The sequence below is a fragment of the Pseudopodoces humilis genome, chromosome 5 (assembly GCF_049639895.1).
Source record: "Pseudopodoces humilis isolate 2021_Gansu_Grassland_sample_001 chromosome 5, ASM4963989v1, whole genome shotgun sequence".
Taxonomy (NCBI): domain Eukaryota; kingdom Metazoa; phylum Chordata; class Aves; order Passeriformes; family Paridae; genus Pseudopodoces; species Pseudopodoces humilis.
Genome location: NC_142204.1, coordinates 68,862,707 through 68,880,648, shown reverse-complemented (window position 1 = coordinate 68,880,648; position 17,942 = coordinate 68,862,707). Strand labels below are relative to the sequence as shown.

Genomic DNA, 17,942 nt, shown 5'->3' with positions numbered 1-17,942 from the left:
TTGGGGTGCCCGAGCTGTTTCCATCGGTGTTCGGCGCTGGGAAGGTTCCCTTCGTGGCTCTAATGAGCTTTAAGTTATTACCTTAATTGAATGTGTTTTCTAAAGATAGAATTGGGAGGCGATCGCGTTACCTTTCACCTCACAGAGAGTCACTCTAGAAGCAGCGATAGCGAACTCCCAACGTCAGCAGAAAAACCCAACAATATCCCTCCGGGACCAGGAGGGTGTGTATATACACATATATTTATTTTTTCCCCCTAAGTGACCAATTTTCGCCCCACTCTCTGAGGCTGCCGGGATGTGCCCTGGGGGTCTCCGCCGGGTACCGGAGCCGGGCCGGGCAGGGCAGCTCTGCATCCCCCCAGCACCAGTGGGGCTCCCACTCGTGGGGCCTGGTATCTGCCTCACCCACCTGGTTTAGCCCTGGGAATAAAGCTTTATTCCAGGTTTATTCCCGAGGAAGCCTCTTCTCACCGAGGGTGGATTTGGAGCGTGGGGGGAGTGAAGCTCCCCACTTCTCCCACTCGGACGTGGCTGCCCATCCCTGTAGATGAGAGTGGCCATTCCCGGACGTGTTTTCCGTGGATAAACCCCCTCCCACCTTCCCCAGGTTGATCCTCCGTGTCTTGTCTTGGTGGCAGGACGCCCACCCACCCACCCACTCCGAAATGAGCACACAGCCCTGGCGAATAAAAATATCATCACCAAAACCTGGGGAGGTTTTCTTGTAAGCAAATCTGCCCGTGGATCGAGGCTAACGGGGGAGAACACTGAGGCTGCAGCATTAGGTTTGGGGGACTGACATGAGTGGGGGTTAAATGTGGAAAATCAGAGCCCTCCGCCCCTTCCCCCCTCGGTTCCTCCATCTCCTCTTGGTTGGAAGATCTGGGGCATCCTCTGGAGCCTGCGGCGTGGCCACAGCCCGGCTCCCTGGCTTCTGCAGCACTTTAGGGGGGGTGTTTATCTTCCCTCCACCTCCAGCCCTCGAAAACCCCCAGGTGTTCCCGGGGAAAGGAGACCGAGGGGCGGGCAAGGGGCTGCAGATCCCCCCCGGCCCGTCCCTTTCGCCCCGCATCGGCAGCGGGTTCAATCCCGTGCGAGTCTGAGGGGACAGAGGGGGACACCCAGGACCCCCAGGGCCGGGGCCGACCCCTGCGATCCGTGTCTCCCTATAGAGGTGCTGCGCTCCTGCCCGCGGCCGGGAGCCTTCCTCGTCCCGAGGAGGAGTGGGAGACAAGGGGAACAATCCTCGTCCCTCCCCGTTCTCGGAGCGCCAGGGGATGCGTGTCCATTCTTTTTTTTATTATTATTATTATTTTTTTTTTGTCTGTATCGTGGAGCCTTACACAGATACATATTCAAAATAAAAATATATATAAAAAAAGGCAGAATAGGGTCACTAAAAATCCCCCCGGGAGGAGAAGGGGGTACAGAGGAGAAGAACCAGCCCCTTGTCGCTAATGTCACCACTTTTCCTCGAAAGCTTTCGATGCAGCGAAGCGAACCCCGGCGTTATTTGTATGATCATACGCTTAATTACATTTTCCCCCTCTCTGTTCCCGGCGTTCCCGGCTCCCGGCGCTGCCAGCTGCTCCCGGGACGGGTTACATCACGCTCACACCGCCGTACCTGGCGCGTCCCCCTGGCCCTGCCCCTGTCCCCCCCACCTCCACCTCCCCGCCCCATCGATGGGTGTGTAAAGAAATGGCCCATCATATTCCTCTCACTCCTGCTCTGCCCTTTCCCAACCCGGAAGAGCTCTGATCTTCAGCCCAGCCCGGAGGAGGAGGAGGGCAAGGGTGGGCGTTCGGAGGATGCGGCTCCCCCAGGTTTTCCCCCTCGGTGAGAGCTTGCGACATGCCAGCAGCGGCTCCGCTCCTCCCGCACTCCTGCTCTGAGCGCTCCAGCGGAACCGGACAAAATCAAAAGCATCTCCCCAGGTCAGTGAACACCGATTTGTCTTTCCGTGTGTCCCCCCCATCCCACCCCCCCCCCTTTTTTATTTTTTCTTTTTTCTTTTTTTTTTTTTTTTTAAATTCATCCTCCTTTTACTCCTCCACGTGGAGGGCATTAGGATGGAGAGCTCGGCTCAAAGGATTTGAAACTCAGCCCCGATCCCCCTTTATTGCTTGGGGTGGATGGAGGGGAGAGTCGAGTTTTCTCGGTGACCTTGGGGAAAGCCCCCCTGATCCGTAAGGGGGAGATTTTTGGGAAGCTGGGGAGACGAAGATGTTTTACCCGTGGGTGTTGGGGGCAAAGGAGTGAGGCTGGGGCTGCGAGATGGGACAAGGCAGTGACATAGCTGGGATGAGAAATCTTAATCTCAGGACAAGAATGGATTTATATCTGAGGGGCACGCGGGGCCTTTCTGTGCCTGGCTTCGTACCTTTTTGTATATATAAATATATATATATTTATATAAATATATATATTTTTGTGTATTTTATATTGTATATCCGGACACACATACTCTGTGTACAGCGATATTCATGCGGGCAGGGATGTGCCGATGGCTGCGGTTCTGTGCTCTTCCCACGAATAATTCCGATTCGATTTGATTCTGTTAGGTTGATATGTGCTGTATAATATAAAATGTACCTGTCTGTATATGTAGCACTCTGTCTCTTCAGGTTAAAAATATCTGTGTATAATACATTACAAGAATACTGTGCTTCTAACAGTATCTGCTTGGGGAGATTTCCCGCAGATATTTCTCCTTTTCATAGCTTAGAAACGCAGAGCAGAGCTAGCCCAGAGGTGTGTGGTTAAGACAGGCTGGGATGAGGAGGGAGATGGCTCCGCTCCGGGGCCGGACCCGCACCTTCCCCGCCGCTCCTGCTCCCGCTGGGGGTCCCGCGGGCCGGGCCGGGCCGTCGTGGGCTCTGGCAGGACTGGGGGCCGAAGGGAGAGCGGAGAGTTTCCTCTCCTTCCCGTCATCCCTTCATTAAGTCTCTCTCCTCCTTCCCCGCCTTGTAGAAGAATTTTTCACCCTCCAAACCGTGCGGAGGATATTTTGTGAGGGAGAGATGGGAATGGCTTGTGCTGTCAAAAAAAATCCACATTATTTGTCATCGAGAGATTTGAATACAGAAAGGGGATAAAATCTATCTATCTATCTATCTATCTATCTATCTATCTATCTATCTATCTATCTATCTATCTATCTATCTATCTATCTATCTATCTATGTCTGTCCGTCCATCCATCCATCCATCATCCATCATCCATCTATCTCCCCTTACCTTCACGTGTCCGTACACAGGCAGCGAGCTCGGGGTGACGGATTTTAATGAAACCGGATAATTAATAACCACCGGCCCTGCTTGTTTGCTCCATTATTTATGGGCCGCAGGTGCGGAGCGGGGGAGCCGGGACCTGTCGGTGCCGCGGGCAGGGGCTGCTGCTCCGACGAGGCGGACACCGGTCCCACCTCCCCGGCTGCACCGGGACGAGTCCCCGGACAGACAGGGGGACAGAGAGGGTCCCGGGAAAAGAGAAACAGGCTCTCGGAAAGGAAGGAGGGGAGAGGGAAGGTCTACCCCCACCCCGCCGCGGCATTTTGCTCCCGGCTGGGGCGAAGCGCTTCCTTCTCCCGGGGATGTGAATTTTTATTTATTTTTTTTTTTTTTACAGAGCCGAGCATTTTAATTTCAAGGGGGGAAATAAGACGAGAAGGTTTTTCCCTGTAGGGGCAGGTAGGGAGTGGGATGCAGAGGAGGGGGAGCACCCGGCTGGGGACTGCTCTCGGCCCCCAGGATGTGGAGGGCATCGCCTTGTGCTTGGCCGGGGGCGGGACAGCACCTTGGGGTGCCTGTATGTGCTCCTCAGGGCAATTTGGGGTGCCCTAGCCCTCTCTTTTGGGCGAAAAGAAATCGTGCGCATTCTGACACCCTCGGTACTGTTTGAATTTTTGACGGTAAACGCGAGCCCCACAATTGCGGAGTGGCCGTGCCGTGCGGGGTTACAGCCGCTGACTCTGTGGCCACGGGGGGTTTGTTCTGGGGGGTTCAGGGGGTGCAAGGACGATTTTAAACTGACAGCAGTCGGGCGCTTGCCGGAGTAAATCGCTCCGGTTTTAATCCAGGGATGTCGGGATGTGCCCCTGCGTCTCACCGAGGAGCTGGTGTTAGTTCTGCCCCCTCCTCTCACGCCAGCCGCCGGGCGATTTGTGGATTTTTTTTCCTTTATCTAAGTCCCGGGGTAATTTCTGCTTTCGGGGAAAAAAGAAAAAAAAAATAGAGAAAAAAAAATACGAAAAGAATCCTTAAACACGTCGGCGGCTTCACCTTCCCCGTGGGGTGCGAGGAAAACAGCTCTTGCCGGGTTTAAAGCCCGCAAAATGCTTCAATCCGCCTTCGAATCTATCGCTCAAAACGCTCCTGGGAGATAAAGCAAAATCGAGAAACCCGAAACAAACCCCGACTCTCGACTCCCTCCTTTTTTTTTTTTTTTTTTTTAATTTTCCCCCCTATTGAGTATTTCTTTAACCTCGCCGTAATTTGGAGTGGCTGTTCAGGCGATTTGCTGGCTTTTTCTTCTCTTAGTTTTTAATTTGTGGGGTCGAAGACTTTCGGGCGCGCTGCCCAGCTCCTCTCGGCGATAGCGGTGCCGGACACCCTCTCCAGGCTCAGGAGGCTCTCCCGCAGATGGAGAGGGGCGAGAATGGGCTAAAATGGGGAGGTGGAATAAAGGGAGAAGAAAGCCCCTTGCCAAAGCGCACTTTCTCTGTATAAGAAAGGAAAAGGTGAAGGGAAAGGGAGAGAAGAGACTTACCGGCTTGAGCTTGAAGAGGGGCTGTCTGTAGAGGTCGGGGAGGAGGGAGGGAAGGGAGCTGGGTCCTGGCCGGATCCTGCCCCCGGAACAGGACGGGGCACCGGCGGCGGGGGCGACACGAGTCCCCCTCCCCTTCTCCCCTTCTCCCCTTCTCCCCTTCTCCCCTTCTCCTCCCCTTCTCCCCTTCTCCCCTTCTCCCCTTCTCCCCTTCTCCCCTTCTCCCCTTCTCCCCTTCTCCCCTTCTCCCCTTCTCCCCTTCTCCCCTTCTCCCCTTCTCCCCTTCTCCCCTTCTCCCCTTCTCCCCTTCTCCCCTTCTCCCCTTCTCCCCTTCTCCCCTTTGCCCGGCTCCTGCTGTCCGCCCCTCTGCCGCGCACTTTGGGGAATGTGTCGGGGGGAGAGGTCGCCCCTGGGACTTGCGGAGCCGGTTTTTGATCTTTCTCAGACTTTTTTTTTCTCCTTTTTTTTTTTTTTTTTTTACTCTTGCAGTGTCCCGGGGCAGTCGCCCTTCTCTCAGCTTCAAAGAAGGGCGGGGAGGAGGGAAAGAAAAGTCCCAGTTTCTCTCCTCCCAATTTTAATTCTTCGAATTTCTTTTCTACGGCAGAGTAGGGGTTTCCCCTCTCTTCCCACTCCTCCATCAAATAGCATCATTTGAGCTTAAAAAATAAAAAAAGAAAAAAGTGTGCGCGTCTGTGGTGGGTAGTGGTGCACGAAGCGAGAAAAAATTGGACCCGGTGTAATCAGCCGATGATTTGTTCTCTCTTTGAATTTGCATGGCTCGGCACTTCTTTGTGTGCGTGTTTGTTTCCTCCCGATCTTCACGAAGGGGAGATAACTGAATTATTAGAAAAGAACGGAAATATGTACGTGTGTTAAAAAAAAAAAAAAAAGGGAGAGAGAGAGAAAGAAAAAAAGGAAAAACCACCCATGTGGCTCGTTTTGAAGCGGAAGGCTCATGTGGGTTGGGAAAGGGGAGAGGCAGAAATACCAGTCTCTCTTTCTCTTTGACTTTACTGTTGTTATTATTATTATTATTATTATTATTAATTTGCCAGCTCCTAGCTGGAGGGATGCTGATTACCCTTTAAATGATAAAGGCGGGGGGGTGGCCTTGAGGAAGTGGATCGTAATTCTTTCCTAATTCATGAAGGGAGGAAAAAAAAGAGGAAAACAAAATATTCCCTCTTCTCTGCGCCTTTGTTTAACCCGAGATTATCTCAGCAGCCTGACCAGGGCCCGGTACCGTCCTGGCGGGGCTGTCCCGGGGACTGGCAGGCTCCGTGCCCCGGGAGGGGCTGTCCCAGCCGGGGAGGTGGCACCGGGCTCACAAGCCCGGGTGTCTCGGCAAGAGAGCAAGTTGCTGTACACAGGCAAAAAAAAAATAAAAAAAAAAAAAAATAATCTTCGGAGCTCTGCCCTGGGCCGTGTCCTCTCCATAACCCTCCGATTCCTCGCTCCCGGCTGTTTGTACAGCTTTACCTGTACTATTCTGGTACCCTGGAAAGAAAAAAAAAAAAAAAAAAAAAAAAGCCCAGCCCGACAAACGTAACTTAATCCTCTTTCAGTCAATTGTCGTTTATAAGGGGGCTAAAGGAGAGGGGGGAGAAGGGGGAGGCTGTCTGTCCCCGCCCCGAGGTGCCAGTGGCGGCGGTGGGCACCAGCGAGGACGGAGAAGTGGCTGGCCCCGGGTCCTGGCTCCAGAACAACCTTGCCTGTACCCACCTTAACAGGCAGAACCGAGGGAGACTAAAAAAAAAAAAATAGTGTGGGGGGCAGTTTTAGTGCCCTTTGACTGGTCATTTTTGGGGGAGCGGTAGGCTGGGGGGCCGCCCCATCCCACCAACTTTGGGGTTTTGTTGTTGATTTTTATCTGGATTTTTTTGTTTTGTTTTGTTTTGTTTCTTTCATAGTTTCCCTCTTTTTAGCTCTCTAAATGACAATGAAGTGTCCAAAGCATTTCCTTGTAACATTTTAGAGGCAGAGTTTTCCCCATTGCCCCCCTCCCTCCCCTAGCTAGGAGGGATGCTGGAGCCCCGCTCCCCGCAGCCCCCTCCTCCCCCCGGCAGAATTAACCCCCGAGCCCCCGACCCTTATCTGGCGGCTGGTGGCGAGCTTGGGGCTAATTGCTCCAACAATGGGCTCCTATTAACGCCGAGCTGTCACTGGAAACCCTGCTGGGGGCTGCCGGGGCGGGTGAAGTGATGGATCTGCAGCCACAGCCTGGGAAAAGGACGGTCAAGGCCAGCGCTCCTCTCAAAACCCCCGGGGATCACAGGATAATCCGAGGAGACGGGAAAAATGATGGGTTTGCTCTTTTTCTTTTTCAAATATTCCTTTTTCTCTTTTTTTTTTTTTTTTTTCTTTTGGTCGGGGATGTTTTGCCCTCCTCACCACGACTTCCTCCCGGCTGGGAGGGGGATAGGAAGATCGAGTCTTTGGGAGACGAGTTGAAAATAAAGGGACAGCCTAAGCAAACTAGATTTGAAAGCGGGTCTCCTCCCGCTTTCCGGGGGTGCGGCTGCGAAGGACAGGCGGGGAACAGGATCCCGCCGTGCCACCCCTGTCGGGGCAGGATGGAGCCCTCAGGGCTCTTCCCATTTCTTTTCCCCCCTGCCACCGATGGGACTTGGTGTAGCCGTTGATTTATTATTTATTTTATTTTAATGATTTTATATTTATACTTTATTATATTAATAATTATAAAATTATATAATATTCATATATTATTTAAGATACAATTAAATGCTTAAATTATTATTTTATTTTGCATTAATAATTCCCTGCCCTCCAAGCAGCTCAAGGAAAGCAGTTTCCTCACTACCTTCGGACAGGGCTAAAGGCACGTTTTAAAATGGTTTAGCAATTTCGTGACCTTTGGATGGAAATTCCCCTCCTGTGATCCCACGGCTGTAGGTCTCAGGGCTGTAAGTGCCGGAGGGAGCGGGGGTGGGAATCTCAGCTCACCTGCCCAAAGATCTCAGCTCGCATTAAGGGCCGCTCCCCCCAACAATGTTAAAAGACACAAAGTGACTTTTCCCAAGTGTGGGGAACCCCTCTGGCCCGCAGGATGTGCTTGAGGTGTGAGGAAATTTGGGGAGCGGGGATGAAGAGGCAAATCCCGGGGAGACACTTCCCGTTTACATCCATAAAATGCTTAAAGTCTGGGAGGGGGATGAAGAGGAAAGTTTGTGCTGTGAAGGTTGCTCCCCTCCTCAGTGTCCTCCTCTCCCGGAGGAGGGGTGGGCAGGAGACCACCCTGGTGCTGGGGCGGCCGTGGGGCCTCCCGTGCGGAGGGAGCCGGAAAGTGCATCAGGACCGATCGCGCCGTTATCCCTTCCCTTTCCCACTTCTAGTGCACCCCAATTCCTGGAGAATGGGAAGGAGGGAACACTCCGCAAAATAAAAACCCTGCAGGCAAAGCGACTCCTCTGAGGGGAGAGAGGAAACGCGAGTTTTGCCGGAGCTCGGGGAGGGCCATGAGCATCCCTCTCCTGTCTCCCCCTTCTCCCCTTCCCTTAATGGGCTGCAGGGACCGGTTCCCGTTGCCCCCGGGAACCGGCCCGGGCGGCGTCGGCGAGGCTGGACAGCTCGGGGGAGCATCGAGCCCTGTCTCCCGGACAGTTCTGGGCGAGGGCGACCTGCCTCCCCCTTCCCGACTCGCCCACCCTCCTCGGCGCTCCCCACCCGGCACGTTTCCGCGGTTCCCCCGCACTGACCCTGCCGCGTGGCGGGTTCACGGCTCTTATACCTGTCCTGGTCGGCTTCCTTTTGAAATATATATATATATATATGTATATATACACATATATATGTGCATGCCCACGGCGCATCTTTCACGCGTGAAAAGTCTGTCCCCACGCCCAACGGCGATGGGCTGCGCCGGGGCCTAAAACCTGGGCTTAAAACGGGCGCCCTCGAGGATTCGGAGCATCCATCCATCCATCCATCCATCCATCCATCCATCCATCCATCCATCCATCCATCCATCCGACGGGAGGCTTGCCTCTGCCGGCTGTCGAGGAGCGGAACGGGCTCCCGGCCGCAGGTTGAGCCCATCCCGGCCCCGCTGACCGGAGGCGGCCCCGGCTGGGGCACCGGCCCCGGAGCTTCGGAGCCTCGGGTTTTAGCGAGACTCCCCGCGGTACTCCGGAGAGCCGCTTCCTCCCGCACCGGGGCTGACGCGCTCTGGCCGGCGTGCGGAGACAGCGTGCAGAGCACCCAGTGAGTGACTCCTTCTAGAGCTTTTTTTAAAAAAATCTTTTCTTTTCTTTTCTTTTCTTTTCTTTTCTTTTCTTTTCTTTTCTTTTCTTTTCTTTTCTTTTCTTTTCTTTTCTTTTCTTTTCTTTTCTTTTCTTTTCTTTTCTTTTCTTTTCTTTTCTTTTCTTTTCTTTTCTTTTCTTTTCTTTTCTTTTCTTTTCTTTTCTTTTCTTTTCTTTTCTTTTCTTTTCTTTTCTTTTCTTTTCTTTTCTTTTCTTTTCTTTTCTTTTCTTTTCTTTTCTTTTCTTTTCTGTTCTTTTCTCTCCGAGCCTTTGGTCTCTCTCTTCCCACCCTCTCTCCGTCGTTCTCCCGTTTCCCCCCTCGCTGTCCCCCCTGTCCCGGTGCCGTTCCCGCCGGGATGACCCCGGGGTGCCGCTAGGGGATGCCCTGGCTCAACGCAGCGCCCGGCGCGGCCGCGGGCCCGCAGCCAATCAGCGCCGCCGGGGGACGGCGAGGACCGGGCTCGCAGCCAATCAGCGCCGCTCGGGGCCGGCGCCCCAGTTCCTGCTGGCCGCCCATTGGCCGAGCCCGCAGGGGGGCGGGGCCGGGCGCGGCGCCCGGGGGTCCGGTCGGAGCCGTCCCGCGGCCCCCGCGCGGCTCTCCCGGGTCCCGGCGGGGCGGGAAGGGGGAAAAAGCCCCCTAAACCCCCCAAAATCGAGTGTACAAACTTGGCCTTTGCCGTGCGCTTGTATCCTTAAAAATAACATCAATTAAATCCTTTCTGAGCCGTGCCGCTGGAGGAGGCAGCTTTATTCCAGGGGGGAGCCCCCCGGCCCTGCACCTGCCGGTCCATCCCTGCTCCCGGGGGCTCCGAACCCGCTGGCATCCCCGGGCTGTCCGCCGGAGGAGCCAACCCATCCCCTGCACGCACCATCTCTCCTCGCTGGCGGCTCTCAAGAGTTTCTGGGACAGCGGGAAAAACTCAATTTCCCCCTTAAAAAAAGTAGAAAAAAAATTTCAAAAATATATAAAAGGAAAAGGCGGGTGTACGTGTGTGGAAATGAAGAGAAGTTTGTTGCCGGGGGGTTCCCGCGGGGGCAGCGCGGGGGCGGCCGGAGCGCCCGGCCGGTCCCCTCCTCAGGCTCCGCCTCCCCCGGGCTTATGACACTGGAACCTCCTTAAGTTGCGTCTCGCCACAGCTGTCTGTAAGCACTGAGCCGGCTGGCGCCATCCTGCTCCTTTCTGAAAGAATGCCTTCCCTGTAAAAAAAAAAAAAAAAAAAAAAAAAGAAAAAAAAAAAAAAGAAAGGGAAAAAAAAAAAAAGGGAGAGAGGGAGGAAAAAAAGTAGGGAAAACATAGTGCGAGCGAGCAAAATCTGATCTGATCAAGCACTTTCAGCTGCATCCCTCCTGGGTCACATACTGCTTCTCCACCAAGGTTTGTGCGGAATTTCTTTAGCAACTTGTCGCTTTTTAAATTTTTCTTTTGCCTCCCTCTCCCCACCCTCCTTTTCTCCTCGCTCCTTCCTTTCACCCCCACTCTCTTCTCCCACTGCTTTACCCCCTCCTCGATTTCTCCCCTCTCCCTCCCTTCTCTTTTCCCCCTGTCCCCCCTTTCTCGGTTGCATAATAATTAATGAGCAATCAAAGTGACTCTGGGCTGTGCTGCAGCGAATGACACAGTTCTCACCGGCTTAAGCCACTGGAGCTTCTCAGGTGCAAATGGAGCAAATAAAAAAATAAATAACAGCGACGACCAAAAAAAAAAAAAGGAAAAAAAAAGTAAAGAGAAAAGTAAAAAAAACCCAGACCCAAGGAAAAGTAAGAGCTGGCGGCAGGAGCGCGGTGGGAGCTGCTGGGCTCCGCTCCGAGCCGGGAGAGAGCGAAAGAGAAAGAGGCGCTGGGAGAGGTGGGTCCAGGGCAGAGCAGGCGCTTCCCAGGGATGGCTGCCGAGGGATGGGATGGGTTTTCTCCTGCCTAAAAAGTCAGGTGCTAAAGTTCAGAACTTCTCAAGTACGTTTCTCTCCCTGCCTCTCCCTCTCTCTCTCTCTCTCTGCTCCTTCCCTTTCCTCTTTCTCGTTACAGGTGATCAAAGAAGAGAAACATCTGCAACAGAGCGGAAGAAACGAGGGGATCTCGCTTCGTAGAGAAATTTTTCCCCCGTGATTTTCTTTTTGTTTTCCCTTTTCCCCCCCTTTTTATTTTATTTTTTTTCCTTTTTTTTTTTTTTTTTTTTTCCTGGAATCGATCTTTTATCACCATAACCCCTACTCCCTCCACTTTAAACCAACCCCAGCCAGAAACATCCCCAAACTCGCCGAGCACTTTTCCCCGCCCTGCATAACTCCGGCAGCGTCTCTCGCTCCGATCTCGAGCCCTCCGCGCCTTGCTGAGGAGGAGGAGGAGGAAGAGCAGCGGCAGAGAGAGCAGCGAGCGCGGAAGATGGAGGTGTCCACGGACCAGCCGCGGTGGGTGAGCCACCACCACCCGGCCGTGCTCAATGGGCAGCACCCGGACTCGCATCACCCCTCGCTTGGCCATACCTACATGGACCCCACGCAGTATCCTCTCGCCGAGGAAGTGGATGTACTTTTTAATATCGACGGACAAGGCAACCCCGTCCCGCCGTATTACGGCAACTCCGTGAGAGCCACGGTGCAGAGATACCCCACGGCCCACCACGGTGAGTGTCCGCGCCGAGCCCCGGCTCCCACGGGCCGCTCCCGCTCCTGCCCCGCTGCCGGTGGCTCCGCGCTGCCCCGAGCCCCCCGCTGCTGCCGGGCAGACCCTCTCCTGCCGGCAGGGAAACTACGTCACGGGTGGATTTTGGGGTTGGCTTATTGGAAATAAATAAAAATTCAGGCTTCCTTCCTTTCTTTCACTTTCTTTCTTTTCTTTTTCTTTTTTTTTTTTTTTTCTTTCCTTCTTTCTTCCTTCTTCTTTTTCTCTTTCATCCTCTCTTTTTATCTGACATCCCTCTTCCCGCTCCCTCTTCTTTCCCTCTCCCTCTTCCTCGCCTTCTTTCTATTTCTTTCTTTTTCACTTCCTTTTGATTTCTTCCTCTTGCCCCCTTCTCTTTCACTTTGGTTTCTCCCCCCTCTCTTTAATTAGGTTAACAGTTAGTGTTTTCGTACTTTGTTTAGTTTTTGCACGATTAAGCTGCTCTGGGGAAGCAAAGCAAGCTAGAGAGCAGGGGTGTGAAAATGACCCCGCTGTCCTCACGCTTGGGCTATTTAATTCGCACTTGGTGAGCTTGTTAGGCTTGGGACGAAAGTTTTGCACACATACCCAAGGCAGCATCACGGCATGGGTTTAAAATAAGAAAGAAACTGAAAAAATATAGCCCGTGGTGTAATTAGGTATTAGACCTGGTGTGTTGTCTTGAGGGTCCTGCAGGAAAGTAATGATCCAGAATGTGAATCTTGTTCCTGGGTCACAGCTCTTAGAAAGGAGGTGAAATACCTGGGGCCGATGGGGCCCAGGTGCACGGGGGGATGAGTACTTTGGTGCCATCTTTTATGAAGAAGTGGAGAGATTCAGTATTTGTAGTTGGAGTTTACCTAGATGGTTTAAAAAATAAGGAAAAAATACAAATGAAAAAAGGAGGGAAAAGAACAGAGGGTGGTTTGTGAAGCTGGATAGTGATCTCTGTCATGGCAAAATCTAAATCCCCGATGTTTGCAGTGGAAATAACCCCAAAATAATGGAGAAAATGGGATGAGCGGAGTGGAGATGGAGCCGAGTGGGTTCAGGAGGCTGCTCCCAGCCCTCAGCAACTTGTTGAGTGTGAGTCTACGTTAGGCTCCGCTCAGTAACTGCATTGTTCTGCTATTAGTCCCTTTCAAACATTATTTTTAAGGATTAGCAGCCTTTGTCCTTTCTTTCTTTTCTTCCCTTTTCATTTCTTTTTTTCCCCCCAATATATCAGCAGAAAGTGGAAATGCGGTCTCTCTGATCTAGCATGAATATTATTTACTATGCTACTTCCTGGGGAAGATAATGAATCTTGACCCTTTCTATTCGTATAACCCACCTTCCCTTCCTTTCGAGCAGCGACTTTCAGTGTTGTTCACAAGTGCCTGGTATGGTGAAAACCCGTTTGGATCTTTTCTAGACACACACGAGCTCCCATGCAAACATATGTGTCCACTCTATAACTATCTGTGGCTCTATACTTCTGTATTTGCATCTCTCCTTCTGTATATTTAGCAATCTCTATACACATATCAACATGCTTACAGAAGTTAGGGATCTCTAGGTGCCAGACACTTTCCAGGGCTTTATTATAAGGCACAAACTTGCTCTCTTCCAGTTGAATAATTGTGTTTTCCATCTTACAGCCATTTGCTCAAGTTGCTGTTGATTTGGATAGATTTGATTCTTTGGATATATTTTTCTATTTGTTTTGCAAGGGCCAAAAAGAATTTAAAATATTAGGCACAAGCTCTTAGGAACATTTATAACCAAAGGGAAAAAGATTTGACTACGGAAATCTAGTGGATTTTTTTTTCCCCACAAAGTCCAGGTCTGTATTTTAAAAGACAAGTGAAATGTCTCTTATCCTAAAAAGGGTATGGAGAGTTTTTTTTTTTAAGGCAATTGGTACCCTCTGTGTGTGCCATGCCATTGCGAAAAAGCTATCTAGCATTTCTGTGCAGTTTCATGGAAGAAGAAAAGACAAACTGAGTGGTTTGCAAAGTTCATCAGCCTTGTTGCAAAGGTTATTACCATGTCTGTGGGCATTTTCTGTTCTTCGTTTGACCAGGAGGTCAATTCACAGGCTTTATAGCTCACGGCTCTATTTGGGAAATAATTTTCCAGCTAGGAAATAAAAATGTTTCTGTAGTCGGGACTTGACAATTTCACGCAGGATCTTTGCTTCAAAGTCTTCGTGGGATTGCTTGGAAAACGGAGAGAGTGAAGCAGAGCTCGCAAAATCCCGTGTCACAGGGCTGGTACCCTGCTTGGAGGGTCCCGACCCCAAAACCCGTTCCTCAACAGGACCAGAGCTGCCACCCCGTGCTCTTGTAGCTTTTAAAAATTAATTTTTTAAAGAGGACGGGGTTTCTCATCAGATGTAATTTTCCTTGCTTTCCCCGCATGCTGAGCTCTTTGGGAAGGGCAAGGGGTGGTGGTGGGGGTAGCACGTCCCGGGACCCCCACGGGGGACTTTGCCAAGGTGGGAGAGGGATGTGACCGACGTGTCTCCGTGTTTTCTCCGAGCAGGGAGCCAGGTGTGCCGCCCCCCGCTGCTGCACGGCTCGCTGCCCTGGCTGGACGGGAGCAAGGCGCTGAGCAGCCATCACAGCGCTTCCCCCTGGAACCTCAGCCCGTTCTCCAAGACCTCCATCCATCACAGCTCACCGGGACCCCTCTCCGTCTACCCACCCGCCTCCTCTTCCACTTTATCCGCCGGCCACTCCAGCCCGCACCTTTTCACCTTCCCGCCGACCCCTCCTAAAGATGTGTCCCCGGATCCGTCCATCTCCACCCCCGGCTCCACCGGCTCCACCCGGCAGGACGAGAAGGAATGCATCAAATACCAGGTGTCCCTGGCCGATACCATGAAGCTGGAGTCCTCTCACTCTCGGAGCAGCATGGCCTCTTTAGGAGGAGCCACCTCCTCCGCTCATCACCCCATCACTACCTACCCTCCGTATGTCCCAGAATATGGCTCTGGACTTTTTCCCCCCAGTAGCCTCTTAGGAGGATCGCCAACCGGGTTTGGGTGTAAATCGCGACCGAAAGCACGGTCAAGCACAGGTAGGGCTTTTGGCTTCTTCATCCCCGTTGTTCGGGAGAGGAAGCTGTTGGGGGGAAAAGTGGAGGGCAAAGGGATGGGGCTGACCCCTCACTCCCCCTGCACGCACAGACATGTGCTCAAGCATCCGTGTGATGAGCAACAGGGGCTGAAGCCCTCGTGGGGGACACACACGACACTTCACCTTCCCCACAGTTCGCTCTGCTAGGTTTATAACCAAATTCCCCCTCGTACAACCCTGGCTGGGGATAGAGCCAGGCCCAGGAACCCAAACCACCCACCCGGCGCCGCGGGGCTCCAGTCCGGGGGCGACCCGGCCCCTCCAGCGCCCACGGTGCGCTCAGCTGCGGAGCCCGGGGAGGAAGCGAAACCGAGGGAACCGCAGCATTAGTGATCTCTCTGTATTTTAATAATGGTGCTAAATCCCGGCCAACTTCCCCCGCCCGTCCTCCGCCTCGCTCTTCCCAGGGCCTCTTCCCATGCGGCGCCCGGGGATGCGGGGAGGGTTTTCCCCGGGGCGGTGTGGAGAGTTCGCCTACGCAGCCCCCAGCCCCAGCCAGCTCTGTGCCAGGGGCTTTGGATCACCCACAATGAAAGTCCCCAGAAGTGTCGCCCTGGCCGCCTTTCCCGGGGGAGCTGGAGGGTCCCAGCTCTGTGCGCACCCGGAATGGGCTGCGAGGGGCTGCGCGGCTCCGGCTCCCGACGGCTGAACACACCGGCCTTGGACGTTTGTGTGCGCGGAGGGTGGGAGTGAGCCGAGGGGAGTGTGTTTGTGTGCAAAGGAAAGGACGATTAGTCAAAACTCTTTTCCCCCCTTTTATTTTTTCTTCTCTCTATTTTTTTTTTTTTTTTCCGAGGAGGCTGCTGCGGGGTTGCCTGGCATGAATGAGATCAGTTTTCAGGGTTTTTCCAGGGTGACATTTACTCTGTCTGTCTGAGCAGGGACTGTCTCTATTTAGCTGATATGTTTGAGCTAATCCAATTATTTTCAGACTGCTGCACGCGACAGTTGCATTGTTTATCCAGCGCCAGGAACTTTAATAGAGTCCGGATGCGGTTAGAGTGACAAAAAAACCCAGACCTGTATGTTTTGTACATGAAAGCAGGAGAGAGAGAGAGAGATGGGGTGAAACAAAAGAGAGGGACAGAGACTCAAACAGCCCGGGAGCGGCTGCCCCGTTTAACCGGAGGGAAACAAAACGACCTGGGTATTAACGGGACCGGCTCCCCGCCTGGCCCCAGTGCGGACCGGCTGCTATGTCCGGGGTAGGGACCGGTTTATTGTAGCCCCGGGCGGTGCTGAGCATCCCCCGGCCACCCCGGCGCCCTCCGAGCCGCAGCTCCCGCCGGGGCACCCACCGGCTGCGCGGTATTTTCAAACCGTCTCGGCCCCCCTCCACCCTCCCCTCTTGTTTTCCTTTTGCCACTTTCTGTTACTTTACCTTCTAGAAAGACTTCTGCGGTTCGTGATAAACCAACCCCAGCAGCAACACCTATTTTTTTTTTTTTTCTTTCTCTCTCTCTCTTTTTTTCCCCCCTTTAAAAGTTGATCTTAGCAAGCTAGGGGTTCTCAGACCAAGAAGGTTAGAGCTGGAGAAAAAGGAGGAAGGGTGTGATTTTTCAGGATAAGAGAGGGAGAAACGGCTGCAAATGTATTTTGTTGTTGTAGTTGTTGGGGGGGTGTGAGAGAAGAGGGGTTCAGTGCAGAGGCTCTGGAAAAACGGTTGCCGTTTGTGGTTAAGACACGGATGCTTCTTGCTCGAAGGCAGCACGGGCTGGGGCAGCGGGGAGCCGGCTCTGTGCTGAGCTGGCTCTGCTCTGCCCTGCTGAGGTCTGCCACTGCTCTCAGGTGGGTCACCAGTGACGTTAGGTACAAAAAAACTTCCCCCAGTAAACCAAAGACTCAACATAGAATCCCTCAAACCTCCGAAAGTAGCAGAGAGGCAGGGTCTGTGCCCTCCTAGTTCCCTCCTCCAAGCTGGGAACTGGTGGGCTGGGGGAGGTCTCCCCCTGCAATTGCCAGGGAGAGGATAAAGAGGTGCCCAAAAAGAAGGAGAAGAAGGAGGGAAAGAACTTACGAGGCAGGCTTGGGGCTGTTTGCAATCCCAGATAGCCAGGATGGATCAGCAGGCTGCAGGTGTGGTGGGGAAACCAGACGGGTTTATGAAAGTTTTGGGTGGTGGAAGCTTAATTTCAAATTAATCAATGGAGTTGTTATGTATTGTCTGGAGCTGGGGAGATATTTTGGGGGTTATCTGTGATTATTTTGGGGGTCCTTGATGTGGTTTGACCTGAGGCCAGAGGAAGAACCCTCCAGGCTCATGAATGCCCCTGGGAGCTGGAAGAGGGCTCAAGGAGTGACACTGGGGTCCTCATAAACATCAGAAAGGGGGTCATGGACTTAAGTTCTGTATCCATTATTTTGAGTGTAGAGGGCTGGAGGCTTCTTGCAAAGCCTGCCAAGGTTTTTCTGGTGCCTATGGAACCATGGGCTCTCCAGAGTTGTAGAAGCCCTTAATCCAAAGGTGAGGGGAAGTTGTCAGCCCCCCCACTGCCCCAAAGGAGGGACCTGTGGGAGGAGTGAGGGCTTCTCTGAGGAACCCCTTGAACCACCATGGCATTTGGGTTGTCATTGTCACAATCCTTCTTCCCTTCTGCTGGGACACAGGCCTGATGCTGCCTGTGGAGCGGTGCTGGGGAGGGGGAACAGGATCAGAACCCACCAGACTGTGTCAGAGACATCGTTCAGTCATGGATTTGGACCCTCGCTTGGAAACCTTGGGTTTGGGGAGGGGTCTGGCATGGCTGGGTCTCTGGGGAGGTTGTGGGGTTTTTTTGGGAAGGGGGGGCTTTCCCCAGCCCCTTTTATCTCTGCTTTCCCTAAGTGAACCATGTGCTCTCTTGTTTCCAGAAGGCAGGGAGTGTGTAAATTGTGGGGCTACCTCAACCCCTCTGTGGAGAAGAGACGGCACTGGGCACTATTTGTGTAACGCCTGTGGACTCTACCACAAAATGAACGGGCAGAACCGGCCCCTGATCAAGCCCAAGAGAAGACTGGTGAGTCTCCTTCTGTTTTATTCTTTCTTCTTCTGCAACTTTTGCTTCCTATCTGCGACTTGGGATGGACAGGGAGCCTCAGCCAGCTCCCACTGATCCCACTGTGTCAGTGGGCTGGAAGGGAGGGATACATGGAGAGATGGTCCCAGCTGCTGTGG

The 17,942-nt window shown here is 52.9% G+C and overlaps 1 protein-coding gene across 3 annotated transcripts in view; it reads left to right on the top strand.

Annotated features, from left to right (window-relative positions):
- Positions 1-1,798: 1,798 nt before the first annotated feature.
- Positions 1,799-17,942, top strand: part of GATA3 (GATA binding protein 3) — a 28,938-nt gene continuing 12,794 nt past the window's right edge. Inside the window, exons 1-4 of one of the 3 annotated variants that reach the window (XM_088055718.1) lie at positions 1,799-1,940; positions 11,052-11,649; positions 14,193-14,729; positions 17,639-17,784. In XM_088055718.1, the coding sequence (XP_087911844.1) occupies positions 11,409-11,649; positions 14,193-14,729; positions 17,639-17,784 (924 nt within the window). In that variant the 5' untranslated portion in view covers positions 1,799-1,940; positions 11,052-11,408. Of the gene's footprint in view, positions 1,941-10,203; positions 10,405-11,051; positions 11,650-14,192; positions 14,730-17,638; positions 17,785-17,942 lie in introns of those variants that run through there. The other 2 variants (XM_005526064.3, XM_005526063.3) reach the window with 2 other exon arrangements.